Genomic DNA, 18,317 nt, shown 5'->3' with positions numbered 1-18,317 from the left:
GGGCGGGGGTGGGGCCGGCGGGTCCCGGCCGAGCGGGGAAAGGAGGGGCCGGGCGGGCGGCGAGAAGGGGAAGGAAGCGGAGGTGCCGGGCGAGCGCGGGGCGCGGGCAGGAAGCGGGGAGGGGCGGCGGGGCGGGGGCCTCCGGAAAAAACGCCCCAACTTCCTGCCCCGCCAGAGCCAGGAAGCGGGAGCCGGGACCCAGGGCCCGGGATCGCCGAGCCCGACCTCGGGCGCCCCGCCGGTCGCCTCCCTGCGCGGACACCAGGTACACTGTCCCTGGCCCCGCCCGGCCTCCCGCCCCTCGGCTGCCGGGGGACGAGGGGAGGAGTAGGAAGGTGGCCGGGGCGCTGCGCCCCACAGAGCCAGCGCCCGCCCCTCCTCCGGCCTCAGTTTTCCCATCTGTCAAAGGGGGTAAAGAGAGGAGAGCGAGCTAAATACCTGCCAAGCGCCCAGTAAGTGGGGATGAGGGGGTAGAGGCCGGGGTCAAGGCTTCCCAATTGTCTAGCGGAGGATGGATGATCATTCCCATTGTACGGGTGGGGAAACTGAAGCTCGAGGAGCGGAACCGACTCGTCCCAGGGTACACACACCGTGAGACCGAGTGGAGTTGGGACGTGAACTTGCAGGTGCTTTCAAGCACCTTCCTCCAACCCCACATGCTTTAGGGCCACCTAAAAAAAAAAAAAAAAAAGTCCGTAACCACGCCGTAGGCCGCTGTGAAGCTGAAAGTTGCAGAGCGCCTTTTGAAAGCATTTTTGGAAAGCTCTTTTTCTGGGCCATTAATTATACCCTGAGATATGGGTTGTAGAGGACAGCTGGAAACCTTCCCCCATTGTACAGGTGGGAAGACTGAGGCTCGAAACCAAGTAATTACTTTTTCTAGGTTACACTGCGTATCAGCGGGAAAGGTACGCTGGAACACAGGAGTTTTTCATTACAGCCCTAGAAGAAAGCGTGCGGCCGGGGGTGGGGGTGGGAGGTGAGGGAAAAATTAACGTACACCTTGGGAATTCAGCTGGTTCCGGTTAGGAAGGAAAGATAGGGTGGGGAGCCCACTCCGGAGACTAAGGGCCACGGGCTACTCGGAGATCTTGGATTGAGCCCCGGCCAGGGAGCTGGAACCACTTTCTAGTCGGGCTGGGGGCGGGGCAGGGTAGAGTAGAGTGACAGGAGCAGTCGAGATACGGAAACGCCAGTCCTCCAAGGCAGGCCAGAGCGGCCCTATCTGGCCAGCGTGGCGCAGTGGAGAGCTAGAGCGGCCGGCGGGAGGAGTAGAGTCGCCTGGACAGTAGCCTGGCAGGAGCTGGGCTAGAGAGGCTGGCGGGAGGAGTGGAGCTGGAAGCAAAGGTAGATTTGGGGGCAGCTAGAGCGACTCGGAGTTGGGGGTGGGGGACCCCGGAGCCGGTGCGCAGAGACTTCGGTTCTGGCGGCTGAGGTGGATATTCCTACGACCTGGAGCAGGTGAGGGACGCGGCCCCTGTCCCTGTCGGGCGTCAAACCCTGACTCCGCAGGTCCGCCCCAGCATCCCTGGCCGTGCATACCGCCACGTCCCGTGTAGAATGTGGGGCCCGTGTAGACCCGTCACGTCCCATGTAGGAGTTGGGGCTGTTACGGATTCGCCACGTTCCATATAAATTACAGGGCCCTACAGAGCCACCAGCTTACTGCTATCCCCCTCCCTCTCCCCCCATGGAAACTCGGCTTAATAGATGCAGGGTTCCCATCAGTCATGAGCACTTCCTAGAATCCTGGACCCTGCAGACCCTACCACATGCTCCTATAGAATCGTGGTTCCCATTTTAGTTTCCATGGGTCCCATGGACTGGCTATTTTGCATATGGAATCATGAGTCTATGGGATCCCCAGATCCGTGTAGACCCACCATGTGTGAAATAGAATCTCAGGCCTTATACATTCCAAGGGCCCTTTGTGGACTTAATTTGATTACTCTATTTTAGGTTTGTAAAGGCTCCCTCCCAGAGGTTCTTGGAGACCAGGATCATCCACTCAGTGTGTTATAGACCCCAAACCTTACATAAAATCCAGGTGCCCATGTACTCTGTGACCTATGTCTACTTTGCTCAAGTGCCCTAAGAACCTTTGAAACCTTCCCTGACCACTACCACCCCCAGTCCCTCACACACAGCATCTTCTCGAATCCTGGCCCCTAGGCCTTGTCAGTTGCCTATAGATCCATCTGACAGCTTCATCCTATAATTACCCTTTGTGGCAGCCCCTCACCCTGTATCTCCAAAGCACCCAACCCTTCACCTTCCCTGTCAGCATCCTCTCTGAGCCCTAAGTCCCTGTGGAGTGGCCGAAGCAGCAACCTGCACTCCTGCCCAGGTCACGGTGCCTACATACCTTTGACTTTCCCAGACAGCATAAAGAGACCTGATATGTCTCAGCTGTGATTCAGATTTTAGTTTCTTAAGGTTGGGGTAGGGGTTCCCTGTGCTCTGAAGCAGCACATTCTGATAGTTCAGTGCATAAACTCAAGCCAGACTTCGTGGGTCTGAATCCTGGCTCTGTCCCTTATGAGCTGTGCCTCGGTTTTCTCTTCTGTAAAATGGGGATAGTTATAAAATGGACCTCCAGGGGTCATTTAGAGGATTAAAGGGGTTACTATCTATAAAACAGTAAAGTTGCACCTGGCACACACTCAATGGCACTTAGCATAGATTAAGTGTTAGCTTATTATTTCGAGTTACCATGATGAGGAATGAAGGTCACAGGCATTGAGTGCATGATTCAGGGCTGCTTGGCATGAGCATTTGCTCCCATAATGTGTGTCCTCTCCTTTGCCCTTTTGGAACCTCCTTGCCTCTGTTGAACCTTTCCACCCCAAGTGGGAGGAGCACGGACCTTCCACGTGCACGGTCATGGTCATGTTTTCCAGCCCAGAAGTTGCAGCTGGTGGCCTGGTGAAGGTTTTCCATCTCGAACTAATCGCATGGGGTGCTTGTGGTTGTGAACGTTGAGTTCATATGTGAGAAGCCCTGGGAGCAATGCCTAGCACGCTGTAAGTGCTAGGTAAGTGTAGCTTTTGTCATAAGTAAGCACTATTTGTTTGTTTGCATTGGTTTGCAATTTTATTTATGTGAAGATTGAACGGTGCTCAGATCTTAACCCAAACTTGAAGTTGGACAGATCCACTCTATGGAAAAGAATAAAAATGACGCGTGCCCTAGGGAACCCACAGGATGGCACTTGAGGACTCCAGAAAGCATCATTGTCTGATGATCCTAATCAAAATCATAGGCACCGTTTACTGAGTGCTAGGGAGGAGGCCTGTGGAGGAGGGAGAAGGCTGGGTCTCAGGCGGCCGGGGTTATAAATAGCTTTGGGAGAGCCCCTGCCACCCAGCCCTGCTGGTCCACCCCACCCTGTTTCCACACCTCCTTCCCGCCTGACACGCGTTCGAGTGGCATTAGTCAGACTAATTAAGGACACGGAAGATGGCAGTGGGAAGACGCAGGGGGAAGTGGAGGCTCTAAGGGAGACAAGATGGGAGAGACAGCAAGAGATGGGAGAGAGAGAGAGATGAGAGACAGCATATGACACAGTGACTCGGAGAGGGCTTGGAGAGGTGGCTGCAGAGCCCGAAGTGGGAAGACAGGCAGAGACGGGGGACAGACAGAGCAACAGAAGCAGGGTCAGGGGGAGGTGGCTGACGGGGAAGGGAGGCAGAGATGGTGGGGAGGTGAGCGGGTTGGAAGGGAGGGAGGAAATGAGACAGGGAGAAGGGAGCCAAAGACCTGGGACACATTCACAGGACAGACAGCCAGGGAGAGCTGGCTGGGGAAAGAGGACCGAGCGGACAGACGCCCCTTGGGGATGGACTGGCCGAGGACCCGTTTTGGGGGGATGGGAAGCCAGGGAGGATACCAGGTCCCTGAAGGAAATAAACCCCTGGGTTTGGGGAAGGAGGTTCAGTTTTGTTTTCTAACGTGGAGAGAGTTGGGGGTTGGGGGATTTGCCATTAGATTTCCTGTCACAGGAAGTGGGGCTGGTGGGTTCAGAGGCAACATCCTGCCCCAAGTCTGTCAGATGGAGGAGCGCCCCCCACGCCTCAGTTATCTCCCTTCTTACCTCCTTTTTAACCTTCCCGGCTCTGCTCGGCTAGGCCCCAGCCTGTAGCCCCCTCTTTCCTCAGACCCAGGAGTCCAGGCGTCTGGCCCCCTCCTCCCTCAGACCCAGGAGGCCAGGCCCCCAGCCCCTCCTCCATCAGGGACCCCAAATTACAGGCTCTCATGTCCACAGCTCTCTCATGGACCCAGGCTCCTGGGCCTCGTCTCTTCTCCCCCCACCCCCCAGGCTCCCTGCCCTGGCTGGCCTCTGAAGGGCTCTTTGTCGCCACACAGAGGCCCCATTGAGCTGTGGAGGCTGGGATGGTGGGGGGAGCTGTTTACTCACCTTCACACCTGGGCCAGGAATCTGTGAGTAACCGCCCTGTGCCCTGTGCCGCTGCCTCCTGCCCCCCTAACCATGGCCCCTCCTCTTCCTCAGCCCTGTGGATCCCATGGAGGCTGACGACGTTTCCCGCGGGCTGGTGAGTGGAGAGAGCCGGGGTGAGGGGAGCGGGGGACTGTGAGGTGGGGAGCACTGTGAGCTGAAGCCGTCCCTCTTGCACAGGCCCCAGGACCACCGCGGCCTGGCCTGGTGCCAGTCAGCATCATCGGGGCTGAAGACGAAGATTTTGAGAATGAGCTGGAGACGGTGAGGGGTGGAAAAGCTTCTATCCCAGCCTCCCTGGGCCCCAGCCCTCAAGTCCCATCCTCAGGACCCCCTCCCTCCTTAGGCCCATGGTTGGATGCCACCCCCTGCTCGTCCCTCTTTCTCTACTCTTCTAGGTACCACCTTCATCATCCCCCGTTACCCCATCCTTGATGCCCCATTAGAGCGCAGACTCTCACCCTGGTTTTTGTCACCATCTCCCTTAATTCCAGCACAGACCCCTAATGTCTGTCTTTGGCACCCACATGCATGACATCAGATCTCCTCCCCTGCCCCCGACACCAGCCCTGACCAACCCTTATAGCATCGACACCACTGCCGGCGGGGGAAGGGTCAGGCCCAAGGCCCCCCTCCCACCCCCCACCATCTCACTCCCACCCGCACCCTCAGAATGCAGAGGAGCAAAACAGCCAGTTCCAGAGTCTGGAGGAGGTGAAGCGGCGGCCCGCCCACCTCATGGCCTTCTTGCAGCACGTCGCCCTGCAGTTTGAGCCGGGACCCCTGGTGAGGGCAAGGCCGGGTGGGCAGAGGGAGGGGTCCGGGCCGGGACAGGCCACAGCGCTCAGAGAGATGGACTAGCAAAGAGGAGCTGGGAGGGTTTGGAAAACATACAGAACACACAGCGCAGGATCTAGAAACCGAGAGCCTGAGAACTAGCCACAGGACCCCGACAAGCTTGTGGGTGCCCCGCGTCGGCTCGGTGAGCAGCAGGTGCAGGCGGGAGAGTACACCCAGCAGGGGCACGCGGAGAGCCCCGGAGAATCCACAAGCCGGCAGAGCCCGTGCTCCCTACCCCGCCCCTTCCCAGCCTGTGGCAGCAACAGCATCCTTTCCCACTGACCCTGCAAGTGGAACCCTCCTCTGTGGCCTCGGCAGGTGCCGCCAGTCCTTCAGGGCTGGGGTGCATGCGGGACAAAACCACTCGCCTTCCCAGGTCTAGGGAGAACGGCAGGCCCCAGTCCAGGAATAAGAATCCACCACAAGCAGCCCTTGAGGCAGAGAGAACGCAATTGATGGTCCACAGATACCAGACTGAACTTACCTGAGCGGTGGTGGGGGCAGAAAGTGCCATGCTGTCCAGAAATATGCAGTCTAGAGAACCCCGTGGATGATTTAGGAAGGACGAGGTCACTGCTCGGGCTAGAGGGAGACTCTAGCCAGGGATCTCACCCCAAGAAGACCCAGTGCAGCCCAGTGCAGGCTGCAGTTAGGAGGTAGCCCAGAGCACTGGACTGCACTGGAGATGGGTGGTAGGTCTCTCTGGAAACCAGACTGGTAGAAATGCCAGGGTCGGCTGCCTGGAGATGCAGAAGGAAGGGCACACTGACCCCGAGGCTTCCAAAATCGGCAGAGATCGGGAAGGTGCCTTCTCCCCAGAAAAGTAGCTGTCCCTCGCCTCTGAATGGAGGCTCTGGCCCTCCGGCCAAGGGAGTCCCCCTGCCAAACCTGAAGTTTCTAGAGCCCGAGCTCTTGGAGCTCAGCCCAGGGATGGCGCCGACTGCCATGTCCTTTTACAGATGTGGAAACTGAGGCCTGGCAAGGGCCAGGGGCTTGGCTAGGGTGACCCAGATGCCCTCCCCCCTCCTCCCCCATCCCCAGCATTTGGAATCTGCCCTCCTGCTGCTCCCTCACCTCATCAGCTGGGAAAGCGGCCAAGAAATAGTTGTGGTCCCCTGGGCTGCTTCCTCATGGAGTTTTGTCATGGAGTTTGGGGGTGTGCAGACATAGATTGGTTGGAAACATTTACAGCAGAGAAATAGATTCCTGCCCCCACTGGGGCACGTCCTTAGCACAGAGACCATGTCCCGTACACGACGAGAGACCCCAGGAGCCAAGTTGGAGTTCCCAGTGCATTGCCAGCATCACCCAGCATGGGGCTGATACACAGACAACCTCAGGAAACGAGTGGCAAATGAACGGGAGAGGCCCACTTGTCCACCTAGTAATTTACCCAGCTCCCACTGCGCGCCAGGCCCTGTCTGGGGCACAGATGAATCAGAACCTTGCGCACACGCGGACACACACCCTCATCCTCAAGTTGCACATGGTATCGTGATTTTTTTTTTTTTTTTGAGAGCAAGAATGCCCATGAAGAGGGGGAGGCGCTGAGAGAGCGAGAGAATCTCAAGCAGGCACCACACCCAGCTCACAGAGTCCCGACTCGGGGCTTAATCTCACGACTCTGAGGATCATGACCTGAGCTGAAATCAAGAGCCAGATGCTTAACTGACTAAGCCCCCCCAGGCGTCCCGCTCCTGGTATTTCTAGGCAGTGGGGTGTAATGGAACAGGCTGCTTGGATTCCAATCCCAGCTTTGCCACTTACTAGCTGTGTGACCTTGAGCAAGCTTCTTGAGCTCGGTTTTCTCATCTTTAAAATGGGAACAATGGTCGCTATGATCGGCCAGGTTAATATGGGCAAAGGGTTTAGGACAGCATTTGTCTTAGTGTAGCAGGTGACGCCAGGAGACAGAACTGGAGAGAGCCATTTCACAGGACAGAAAATTAGCAAATGCTCTTGGTGGCCCCAGGGAGGCCAAGAGAGGCAAGGGCCTGGGTGTGGGGATGATGGAAATCAGGGAGCGCCTAGCAGGAGATTGAGGCCCCAGGCTTTTCAAGGGAGAGTATGGTCTGGGGAGGAGGAAGAGGGTGAGCCACAGTCTGTCTCCCCAGCTCTGCTGCCTGCATGCGGACATGCTGGGTTCACTGGGCCCTAAGGAGGCCAAGAAGGCCTTTCTCGACTTCTACCACAGCTTCCTGGAAAAGACCGCGGTGAGAAACACCTTCGAGGGACCCCAGCCTCCCCCCCATTCCTTGGTCCTGGGGAGACTCTGCCAGCCTGGCCCACCCTCTGCCGCTCCCTCCCCTCAGACTGTCATTTCCAGTGGGCACCTGGGCTGCGGTCCCGTGACCCCACCACCACTCAGTCACCTCCCTTCACTCCGTTCTCTGTCCTGAGCAGGTTTTGCGGGTGCCAGTCCCTTCCTCTGTTGCCTTTGAACTTGGTAAGGAGAGAAAAGGGAACTGTAGGTGAGGGAGAGGTTGCTAGCAGGGGCCGGGGTGGACGGTAGAGATTTCTCCTTCCCTTCCCCCTGGCCGTGCAGCCCCAGGGTGGGTGGGACTGGCCCCCAGCCCCCTGCCTGTGTCCCTGCAGACCGCACACGGCCGGACCTCATCTCCGAGGACCTCCAGCGGCAGTTTGTGCAGGAGGTGGTGCAGAGCCAGCAGGCCACCGTGAGCCACCTGCTGGAGGACTTCCGCTCGAAGCGACTCATGGGCATGACGCCCTGGGAGCACGACCTGACGCAGCTGGAGGCCTGGGTAGGGCGAGACCGTGCCAGCTTCGAGGCCCGGGAGCGGCACCTGGCCGAGCGGCTGCTGACCCACCTGGAAGAGATGCAGTGAGTGGAGGCTGCGCCCTCTCCAGCCAGGCAGGGGTGGGGTGTGGGCAGAGGGGGTCCCTGTGACTTCAGGGTTCAGTCCTTAACATTTGGGCTCTTCCCCTGACTCCTGGATCCCCCAGGCCTGGCATTTTAATCCATCTGGTTTTGTGTCCTCTCCTCTCGGCTTTGGGGCACCCTCCCAGTTTCCAGGTCTTTCCATGGTCTTGTGTTTGGGTGTGGCGCTTGGGTCCTGTCATTGCAGCTCCCAGCCCCTTGGATGCCCTGGAAAGAGACTCTCCTCCCTGCTGTGGTCCTCCTTCCCCTTAGTCTTGGCACCGCCCCCCCTCCCACCTCTCCTTTCTCTCTTGTCCCAGCTTTTAAGGGGACTGAAACCCGACATGTGTGCTGGGTAGGCAGGGACCCAGGCTTAGCAAGTGTGTCACAAACTTCTTTCTTCTATTTACAGAAACACCATCTCGACTGATGAGGAAAAGAGGTAATGGAAGCAGAGAGGACAGCAGGAGAGGCATTTAGCCCCCTGGGACCCAGGGAGGGGGACCGGAGGTCTGGGCGCCTGGGCATGGAGCAGCATCCCTGGCCCTGTCCTCTGGAGCCCTCTCCCGCTTCCTCAGACACTCAGCTGGGGAGGGGGGGTTCTGAGGTTGGAGTGGGGGGTGAACGTGGAGGGGAGGGCTTGGGGATGGCGGCATCCCTGCTGCCACGGGTGTGTGCACACGTGCTGGGGCCCTCATCACCCCCACCCCCACCCGCAGTGCCGCTGTGGTCAACGCCATCAGCCTGTACATGCGCCACCTCGGGGTGCGGACCAAGAGTGGGGACAAGAAGTCCGGGAGGAACTTCTTCCGGAAAAAGGTGCTTCCCTGAGCGCCCAAACCTGGCCCTTTCCTCCCCAGGGGTCCCTGGGGAGCCCTGTGACTCTGGGCTCCTAGGGTCTGATCCTGCCTTCTTGAGGTCACAGAAGGGCACAGCCCCCTCTCCACTCTCCTACTTCCCTCAGATGATAGGGAATCGGCGATCAGATGAGCCAACCAAGACGAAGAAAGGCCTGAGCATCTTCCTGGACGCCGCCCGCTGGAACCGGGCAGAACCTCAGGGTGAGGTGGCTGGCCCCCTGCCTGCCCGTCCTGACTCTCCCCATGCTGCCCCTGCCTCATGGTCCCCTCTTTCCGTTCCAGCCCCAGATTTCCGGCACCTCAAAGTCGAGGCTGATGGTAATGATCCTGAAGCTAGCTGGGGGCCTCAGGGAGGGATGGAGGGGCCCTACTGTGGAGGGGGGTGGTAGGATGGGGCTGGAGCATAGGCTGCTGTGTGAGTAGAGGCACTGGGCTCTCATTTCCTCCTCCTTGCTGGATATTTCCCCAGCTGAGAAGCCAGGCCTTACCGAAAGGAAGGGAGGCCTGGGGGTGCCTTCCCGGGACCGGAATCCTGGAGCTCCTGGGCAGGACATCCCAGGTGTTTCTCTGCACCCTCTGTCTGGAGACAGCCCTGACCGGGAACCAGGTGAGTTTCCCCGGTCCCCCAGAGAGACTGCTCCTTGGTTTTCCTGCCCCTCCCTGCTCCTGGTCACCAGTGTTATGAATAAAACCACCCCCTTCCCTCAGTTCATCCATTCCATGGCTTTCCTCTCAGTGTCCCGCCTCTATCCAGGTGATGCATTTCCCACCTCCTTGGACTATATTTCCTGTCAGCCCCCAACAGTGTCCTTTCCCAGGATCCTTTCTGACTACATGGTCAGTCACCCCCGTGGATCAGAGACAGCTGCTTGGCTGGGCCTGGGTTCCAATCCTGGCTCTGCGGCTTCCTTGTGTCATATCGTGGAAGTCACTCCTCTCTCTGAGCCTCAGTCTCCTCATTCCTAAATGGGACCCACCCTCTTCCCACAAGCCCCAGCTGAGGGCTGGGAGCGGGAATGGATGTGGAGGCATCATGCAGAGCTCCCAGTCTCCCCTGGTTCTGTTTTCCTCACCACCCCTGCCCAGCTGCCCCAGCTGCCCACGGTCGTGTCCTCGGCACCCTTTCCATTTGCACCTGTCCGCCCCCCACTGAAGTGCAGGGCAGCCTCTGGGGCTGGCTGCCAGGCACTGAGTGGTTTTAGCCCCCATCTGCCATTTCCCGGGGGCAGTGGAGGCCCCTGGAGTGGGGGTCTTGCCACAAGGGCCTGGCAGCCAGCCTTGCTCTCCCCCGCTGCCCACACAGGTGTTGATGCCCCACCAGAGCTGGGGGACCCGCCCCCGCAGGGCCCGGCCAGCCTGGAGCCCGTGGTGCCCCCGGAGAACACGGAGGAGGGTGCCGATACAGAGAGGTGCCCGGGGCCGGGTGTGGGGGGCGGGGTTGCTGGGAGCAGGACCGGGCTTCTCAGGCTGGGAGGTGTGTGCCTGGTCACGCTGCCTGCCGTTTGCACCTGCTCTCCTCCAGCCAGCTCCACTCTGCCCTGCTCCTCCCTCTTTCCATTTTCTGCCTTCTCTTTCCTTCTCCAACTTCTTTTCTCATCTCCTCCCACTTCCTCTTCCTGCGCTCCTCCCCCTTCAGGTTTTCATCCCTTCCCCTCCTCTTCTAAGCCAGCGCCCAGCGCCTTGCTCTTGCCTCCTGGTGCCCTGCCCTCCATCCCCCACCCTGTGTGCTCCATGCCTGGGGGCCCTGTCCCCCTCACAGTTGGGGGGCAGGCTCTGCCCCCTGCCTGTCCTTGTGCTGCTGCTTTGGGGACCCTTTGGTGGGTGGGGGAGGTGAGTCGGGTTCCATTTGGGTCCACCTCTGACCCTGTGCCCCTCTCTCCCCAGAAAGTGGAAGAGGTGGGTGCCTGGGCCCTGGGTGGGGGGAGGGCTAGCCCCTCCCCCATTTCTCCCAGCCCCTCCCCTCTCCCCATGGGCCACCCCCTTCCCTTCACCCTGCAAGGGGTGGGTGGGGACATCACCCTCCCAGCAGAAGAGCTAAGTATTACAATCCCCTTCCCCACCTCATTCCCTGCTCTGCCCCGCCTCATCCCCCTGCCTCAGGGAAGGGAGGGGTCCGTCCTGTGCTCCATACTGGGTTTCCCCCTGCCCCCACCAAGTTTCCTTACCCCTCCTGGCCAGCCCCATTGCCCCAGCACCGGAAGTCCCACTGCTCCTTCTGACTCTCTCATCTCTTCTGTTGCATGTTCAATCTCTGTCCTGGTCTCCCCTGGTCTCCGTCTGTCCCTGTCCTGGTCTCTCCCCAACTGTCCCCGTCTTGGTCTCTCCCCATCTCTGTCCCTGTCCTACTCTTCCCATCTCTGTCCCTGTCTTGGTCCCTCCCTGTCTCTGTGCCTGTCTTGGTCTTGCCCTATCTCTGTACTGGCCTCTGGCTGACTCTGTTCTTGGCCTCGGGGTCCAGGCTATCGGGGCGTCTGGGGCGCTCGGAGAGCCTGCGGGTGAGTGACCGCCGCCGGCCTTCCCGGGGCAGCCTCGGGGCTAAGGGCCGGGGTGGGGGCCGCTCCCGAAGTGACGTGGACATGGACCCCAGCTCTGCCACGGCCGTGCTTGGCCCTGCCCGACGAGCCACGTAGGTCATTCCTCCGTCCCATCCACTGAGGCAGCCTGGAGAGTCAGAAGGACGGTGGGGGAGGGGTTGTTGCCAGAGTGACAGAGGACTGGGTTTTGGAGGCTAAGGTCACCAAGGTCACAGGAGAGGTGGGGGACTCTTCTTTCTAGAGATTCGGGGGCATGTGGGCTACTTTGGAGGCATCGAATGCCAAGGCCATAGAAGGGGGTTGGACACTAGAAATGGAAGCCTCCTCCTTGGGACGCCCCAAGCCAGGGCCCTAACGAGGCCTTTGTTCTACAGCCCTGAGCCTGGAGAGGAAGGGGACCCGGGTAGGTCAGGACTAGAGCTGGAACCAGAAGAGCCCCCTGGCTGGCGGGAGCTGGTCCCCCCAGGCATCCTGCACAGCCTGCCCAAGGGCCAGGTGAAGCGGCAGGAGGTCATCAGTGGTGAGTACCCCGCCCTGCACCCCCCACCGTTGCCATACACGCAGTCCAGTTCTGCCAAAGAGACAGATGGGGGAGACACTGCCAGTGTCAGTGACAACAGGCAGAACTTAAAGCTGGCCTGTTCCCACCGAGGGCCATTCGTTGTGTAAATTCTAGAACAGCCACTCACGGAACAGGACTGTGGCTCTTGGCCGTCAAACTGACATTTCCAGAGAGTTTTTGGTAGTGCAGGTCAGTGCTGGCAAGAGCTGGAAATGGTACCTAAAGTCGTATTTCTAGCATAAATCTGTTTCCTTACTCGGGAAACACGGAGAGTAATCGTTCTATCTGAAAAGACTGTCATGAAGCGTGTGGGGCTGGGGAAGGACGTTACTACTATGATCTTAACGTTCAGGGGCAGAAAGGGTCCCACAGGGCACGAGTTTTGGAAGATAATATATTAGCAGTGCTTGGGTCCGGGCGGAGAGATGACGGAAGTATCATTTTTGTCTCGATTCTTTTCTGTGGTTTCACATTGTGTGCACAGAGGGGCTTTGGCAACAGTGGAGCGCTTTTTTTGGAAGCTCCGGTTTGGAGGTTTATTTACAAGTTACTTAGTAAGAAGGGTACTTTTTCGGAATTTTAGGGCAATTAGGTGACTCCTTTTGGTGTCACAGATCCTTCTAGGGATGTGATCCAAACATTTAGCAGCGTGTGTGATCGCGTTTCCCAGAATAAGGAAAACATGTGACATCTGTGCTGTCCAGCGTGGTTACCACCAGCCATGTAATGGCTGTTGAGCACTTGAAATGTGACCAGTACAGCCGAGAACTGAATTTTGTATCTCATCTCATTTTAAACTTCAAAGGCCCGTAAGTGGCTAGTGGCTTCCGTAGCAGACAGCACGACACTCTCTCAACAGAAAAGTACTAATGATGTGGGATTGTGTGTTCAGTGTCCAGAGATCCCAGGGGCTCCTGAAATCCAGGCATGGGCTCCCGCTGGCTGGGGGCGGTCCCTGGCTCCGAGGCTATCACTGTGCACGGGAGGGGTTCTCGTGGTTCCCGAACCAAGGCTGAGAGACTTATTGGACCCTTAGACACGAAACACAGCGGCAGGCTTGCTGGTGGTGGTGCGACCACGTTGTCCCAGTTTGCCCGGGAGTCCCCCGTCTTTAGCATCGAAAATCCCATGGCCCGGGAAATGCATCGGTGCCAGGCGAACTGGGATTGGTGGCCATGCCCCAGCCGGCTGCTGCGGCCCAGGAAAAACGGCGATGAGGGTTAAGGAGCCCTCAGTGGCTATGGGGCGAATGACTCCATCCAGAGAGAGTCGTCCTCGTCCCCCCCACCCCCGAACCTGCCTTTGAGACTGCACCCCGTAGTGTGCACCCTTCCCAACAGTGCTTCCTGTTCTTTGCCCCTCCGCCAGAGCTGCTGGTGACGGAGGCGGCCCATGTGCGCATGCTCCGGGTGCTGCATGACCTCTTCTACCAGCCCATGGTGGGCGGGGGCTTCTTCCCCCTGGAGGAGCTCCACTCCATCTTCCCCAGCCTGGACGAGCTCATCGAGGTGCATTGTGAGTGCAGAGCAGCGGCCCCACAGTGCGCCCCACCGCGGGCTCCCTCTTTCACGGCCTTTGCCACTAGACTGCATCTCCCTGAGTCTCTGCTGTGGCCAGCTGCTTTTTCTAGCTGTGGGACAGCCCCAGACCCCCTGAGCTCACATTCCAGGGGGCACATCAACAAGCGCGTGGCAGGGGGGACAGCCCAGTGGCCCCAAGGAGCAGACAGACACCCCTGCAGCCCAGCCACCACCATCTTCTGATCAGCTCTACATACAACCTTGAGGGCCCTGACAGAGCCCCCGCTTTCGTCACCGCTCTCCACAGCCCAGTTCCTCGATCAACTGATGAAGCGGAGGCAGGATAGTGGCTACCTCATTGAGGAGATCGGAGATGTACTGCTGGCCCGGGTGAGGGCGCCCAGCCCCTGCCCCCCTGGGAGCCCCTCCTCCCAGCCGGGGACCTGGAATGCAGGCCTGAGGAGGCCAGGTCTCAAGCGTCCCCTCCATCAACCCCCAGGGGTCTGGTCCCCTAGCCCTGTCCTCCTGCCTAGGCTGCTCTTGCCGTGTGAGGCCCTGCTCTCCCCAATCCTACCTGAGACACCCTTCCTGGCCTGAATCTCACTATAGTTTGATGGTGCCGAAGGCTCCTGGTTCCAGAAAATCTCCTCCCGCTTCTGCAGCCACCAGTCATATGCCTTAGAGCAGCTCAAAGCCAAACAGCGCAAAGACCCTCGGTTCTGCACCTTCGTGCAGGTAAGGGGAGGCCTGGGCCCCAGGGCCCCGGGGGAGGAGGGGGCTGGTGTCCCTAGCCCCTGGGGCGAGCCCAAGCGTGGGCCACCTCTGAGCTGCTTCCCCCTCAGGAGGCCGAGAGCCGCCCACGGTGCCGCCGCCTGCAGCTGAAGGACATGATCCCCACAGAGATGCAGCGCCTGACCAAGTACCCCCTGCTCCTGCAGAGCATCGGGCAGAACACAGGTACGGGCAGAACACAGGTACCGTGGGCCCCGCCCCGCCCCCGGACCGCCTCTCCCCTCCTCCACTGTGGCTGTGGGACCCGCAGCTTCCAGGGCTGGAGCTCACCAGGGCTGCTCTCTCCTACAGAAGAGTCTGCAGAGGCGGAACGGTTGAACGTGGAGCGGGCAGCTAAGTGCTGCCGGGAAATTCTGCACCACGTCAACCAGGCCGTGCGCGACATGGAGGACCTGCTGGTGAGCCTGCGCATGGTCCTGGGCTCGGGGCAGTGGGACGGATGTGCGCAAAGGTTGGCCAGGCCTTCGTCTTGTCTACCTCGGGGCCACTTCTTGGAAGGTCCGGCCCGGCCCTCGGCCTGTCCCCCTTGGAGTCACTGTGGGTCAGCCCCAGCCTTGGAGTTGTGGCCGTGACTCTCCCTTCCCTGCTCCAGCGGCTCAGGGATTATCAGAAGCGCCTGGACTTGTCCCACCTGCGGCAGAGCAGCGACCCCATGCTGAATGAGTTCAAGGTGCCCTGACTGCCCTGACCCCACCTCCTCTCCCTCGCCTTCCCCTGCCTTCAGCCAGCCCTGACTCTCTGGCCCTGGGGAGTCTCTGATAATGCACCCAGGGAGTGAAGAGCCACGCCTGCACCCCTCCTCATTCCCAGTGGGTTGCCCCTCCTGATCCCTGACTGCGACCCTGGCCCTGAGGTCACCCCGGACCCTCCCCTGCCCTCGCCTACACTGACTATGACTCCTTCCCTCCAGAACCTAGATATCACCAAGAAGAAGCTGGTCCACGAGGGCCCGCTGACGTGGCGGGTGACAAAGGACAAGGCTGTAGGTGGGCGCTGGCACCGTGTGGGGCCCAAGGGCGGGGCACTCGGCGCGGGGAGGCTGCTGAGCACCGGCCTTGCCCTGCAGAGGTCCACGTGCTGCTGCTGGACGACATGCTGCTGCTGCTGCAGCGCCAGGATGAGCGGCTGCTGCTCAAGTCACACGGCCGGACGCTGACGCCCACACCCGACGGCAAGACCATGCTGCGGCCCGTGCTGCCGCTCACATCCGCCATGACCCGCGAGGTGGCCACGGGTGAGCACTTGCCCATGGAGTGGGAGGTGACCCTCTGGAGGGCGGGGACATGCACATTCTAGCACTGGGAGGCCGCTACAGAGCCGAGAAGGGGGAAGGTGGGAGAAGCCCCCAGCTCGCCGTGGCGGGGCCCCGGGCTAGTTGTAGGTCTTTGTGAGATCTACACGTTTGCACCAAGAAGCAGCCAGCTCGGACCAGCATTTGAAAAGACACCATGGCTGCCTCTTGGGGACAGTGAGGGAGCAGGTTTGGGGGCTGGAGCCCAGTGAGGGGGGTTGGAACGGGAGCTGCCAGGAGGCTGCACCAGTGGCTCCGCGGGTTTTGTGTTTAGAGCCAGACTAGGCACTGGCTGCCTGAAGGATTAGGGGGCATGAGAGGGAGGGACGGACCGAGCCCGGAGTCCAAGGCAATGCCACCACCATCAGGGGCTTGCCCAGGCTCGGGGGAGGTGCAAGTTGGGGTGACCCTGGCTCTGAATCCCCTCTCCCTCCTCTTGCAGATCACAAAGCCTTTTATGTCCTTTTTACCTGGGACCAAGAGGCTCAGATCTACGAACTGGTGGCCCAGACTGTGTCAGAACGCAAAAAGTGAGGAGGTCTGGGTTCTAAGCTTGGGTGGAAGAGGTGGCCCAGGCCCTGGGTCTCCAGGGGCAGGGCTGATGGCAGGAGGCCCTGACCAGGGTCTGGGGGCTCTGACTGGCCTGGGGGCTGACCTCTCTCCCCAGCTGGTGTACCCTCATCACTGAGACTGCTGGATCCTTGAAGGTCCCCGCCCCTGCTTCTCGCCCCAAACCCCGGGCCAGCCCGAGCAGGTGAGGGTCCTGAGGAAATTGGAGGGCTGAGGAGCTAGTGGAGACCTCTGTGTGTGTCCCCAAAACCTGAGCTCTGGCCCTGTCTCCGTGTGTGTGCCTGCATGCCACCCCAACACAGCCCCTCTGGCTCCAGTCCAGGTCCCTTTGTCTCCATCTTCCAGCCTCAACTTCTGTTTATGTCTCTGAACCTCCCTGCCTCCTGCTCTTGTCTCCCTGCTTCCCCCCAGGGCCGTGGGGTCACCCAGTGCTTCCTCCCCACAGCACCCGGGAAGTCCTGCTCAGCAGCTCGGACAACGGCAATGGTGGTGGCCGAGAGATGCCCCCAGCTGACGGTGAGCAGTTTTGGGGGGCGCCAGGTTGGGGCAGGGTTGCCGAGGAGGCCCAGCAGGAACTGAGCACCCTCCTTGCTCTGCCACCCAGGCCGCATGGAGAGAATCTTCAGCACCCTCCTGCCCTACAGCAGACCCGGCCCTGAAGGCCAGCTGGCTGCCAAGGCCCTGGAGAAAGGTAGCCCAGCGCCACCCTGTCCTGGGCTGCTGCCAGCCCGGCTTTCCAGCCTGCCTCTTGCCCACGCCCAGGGCATGCCAGGCCTGCACTGCCACCTCGGGGCCCTCGAGCCCCTCCTCCTGCAGCCTCTGTCCCTTCCTTGACCTTCCAATCCAACTTCTCCCTGGATGCCATCTTCCATGCCCTCCCACCCTGCCCCAGCTCTAGCCACAGCCTCACCTCTGCACTCCTGCACCCCGCCCCCCTTTACCGTGGCCCGACTCCCACCCTCCCCTTTCCCAGTCCTGCCTCTGACTCTGTCTTCTTGCCCCTGGCCAGTGCTGTTCCTGAAGCAACTCCTGTTTCCCTCGGAGGAAGATGGTGGGGCGGGGCCTCCCTGTGAAGGGGATGGGGTCCCAGGGGGCAGCCCCCTTAACCCGACACAGACCCAGGAAATTCAGGAGAAGCTGCTCAGCCTGGAGGAGACCATTAAACAGCTGGAGGTGGTGGCCTGGGGGGGGAGAGGGGGGGGAGAGGGGGAGGGGGAGGACAGGGCTCCGGGGAGGGACCCCACTCATCAATGAACCCCCCCCACCCCACCAGGAGGTGGAAGAGGAATTCTGTCGCCTACGACTCCTCCTGTGTCAGCTTGGGGAAAACCCCATCCCCCAGCCTGGCTGCACCTGAGACCCCCTGCCCCAGGCAGGTGAGTAGGGGACCAGAGGGGGCAGCTCGGGCTCCCTTGTCCACAGGCCTGCCCATCTCTCTCACTGAGTCACACTGCATTTCCCTGTGCGACCTCCTGGCCACCTGGCTGTCAGTTTCTGCTTCTCGGCCTCTTCTGTGCCCTCCCCCTCCCCCCCTCCCCCCTGTTTGTCTTCATCTCCGTTTCCCTTCTCCTCCCTCCCCCAGGCCTTCCACAAGACTGAGGGCCACCCGCCCCCATCGCACAGCTGCCACAGCGTTTCCAACCCCAAGGGCCTGAGGAGAGGGAGCCAGGCGTGCCTGGGGCAGGGGGGCCCAGCTGGGATCACTGCCTCCCCCACAGCCTCCCACTGGCCTTGGCCTTCTTTCCCTCCTGCCTTCTGCTTGGGGGACTCAGGGCTTCATTCCAGGGCGGACCTGCAGTGACCTCCCATTCCCTGGGCCAGCTCTGTAGTGCCTGGGGGTAGGCCACCCCTCCACCCCCAAGTGCCTTTGCTCTGTTTTTATATCCTGAATTGGAGGTTTATTTTTTAATATATATTATCTAAGGAGAGGTGTGTGTGTGTGAGGGTAGGGTGGGGTGGGGTGGGGGCCTGGGAGTGGCTTCTGGACCCTCCGGCATCACCTTCCTTTCCCCAG

General features: G+C 60.1%; 1 protein-coding gene across 9 annotated transcripts; it reads left to right on the top strand.

Annotated features, from left to right (window-relative positions):
- The first annotated feature begins 72 nt into the window (after positions 1 to 72).
- ARHGEF1 (Rho guanine nucleotide exchange factor 1) lies at positions 73 to 18,231 on the top strand. 9 transcript variants are annotated; one of them, XM_029926617.1, is made up of 32 exons: positions 141 to 265; positions 2,901 to 3,023; positions 4,511 to 4,553; positions 4,637 to 4,720; positions 5,129 to 5,242; positions 7,411 to 7,509; positions 7,700 to 7,742; positions 7,892 to 8,138; positions 8,587 to 8,616; positions 8,894 to 8,993; positions 9,139 to 9,235; positions 9,317 to 9,352; positions 9,504 to 9,641; positions 10,338 to 10,443; positions 10,919 to 10,930; positions 11,493 to 11,660; positions 11,943 to 12,088; positions 13,499 to 13,645; positions 13,958 to 14,040; positions 14,260 to 14,385; positions 14,493 to 14,607; positions 14,734 to 14,840; positions 15,035 to 15,112; positions 15,353 to 15,428; positions 15,509 to 15,676; positions 16,176 to 16,263; positions 16,401 to 16,487; positions 16,749 to 16,819; positions 16,908 to 16,994; positions 17,313 to 17,476; positions 17,577 to 17,679; positions 17,886 to 18,231. In XM_029926617.1, the coding sequence occupies exons 2-31, from the start codon at positions 3,010 to 3,012 to the stop codon at positions 17,658 to 17,660; spliced, it is 2,958 nt and encodes a 985-aa protein (XP_029782477.1). In that variant the 5' UTR covers positions 141 to 265; positions 2,901 to 3,009; the 3' UTR covers positions 17,661 to 17,679; positions 17,886 to 18,231. The 9 variants fall into 9 exon arrangements, with proteins under 9 accessions (XP_029782480.1, XP_029782486.1, XP_029782477.1 ...); XM_029926621.1 differs by having other exon boundaries at positions 2,901 to 3,034; XM_029926618.1 differs by lacking the exon at positions 141 to 265 and adding an exon at positions 1,364 to 1,461.
- Positions 18,232 to 18,317: the final 86 nt, after the last annotated feature.

The sequence above is a fragment of the Suricata suricatta genome, chromosome 16 (assembly GCF_006229205.1).
Source record: "Suricata suricatta isolate VVHF042 chromosome 16, meerkat_22Aug2017_6uvM2_HiC, whole genome shotgun sequence".
Taxonomy (NCBI): domain Eukaryota; kingdom Metazoa; phylum Chordata; class Mammalia; order Carnivora; family Herpestidae; genus Suricata; species Suricata suricatta.
Note: the sequence above shows the minus strand (reverse complement) of the source record. Positions and strands in the feature narration are given on the sequence as shown.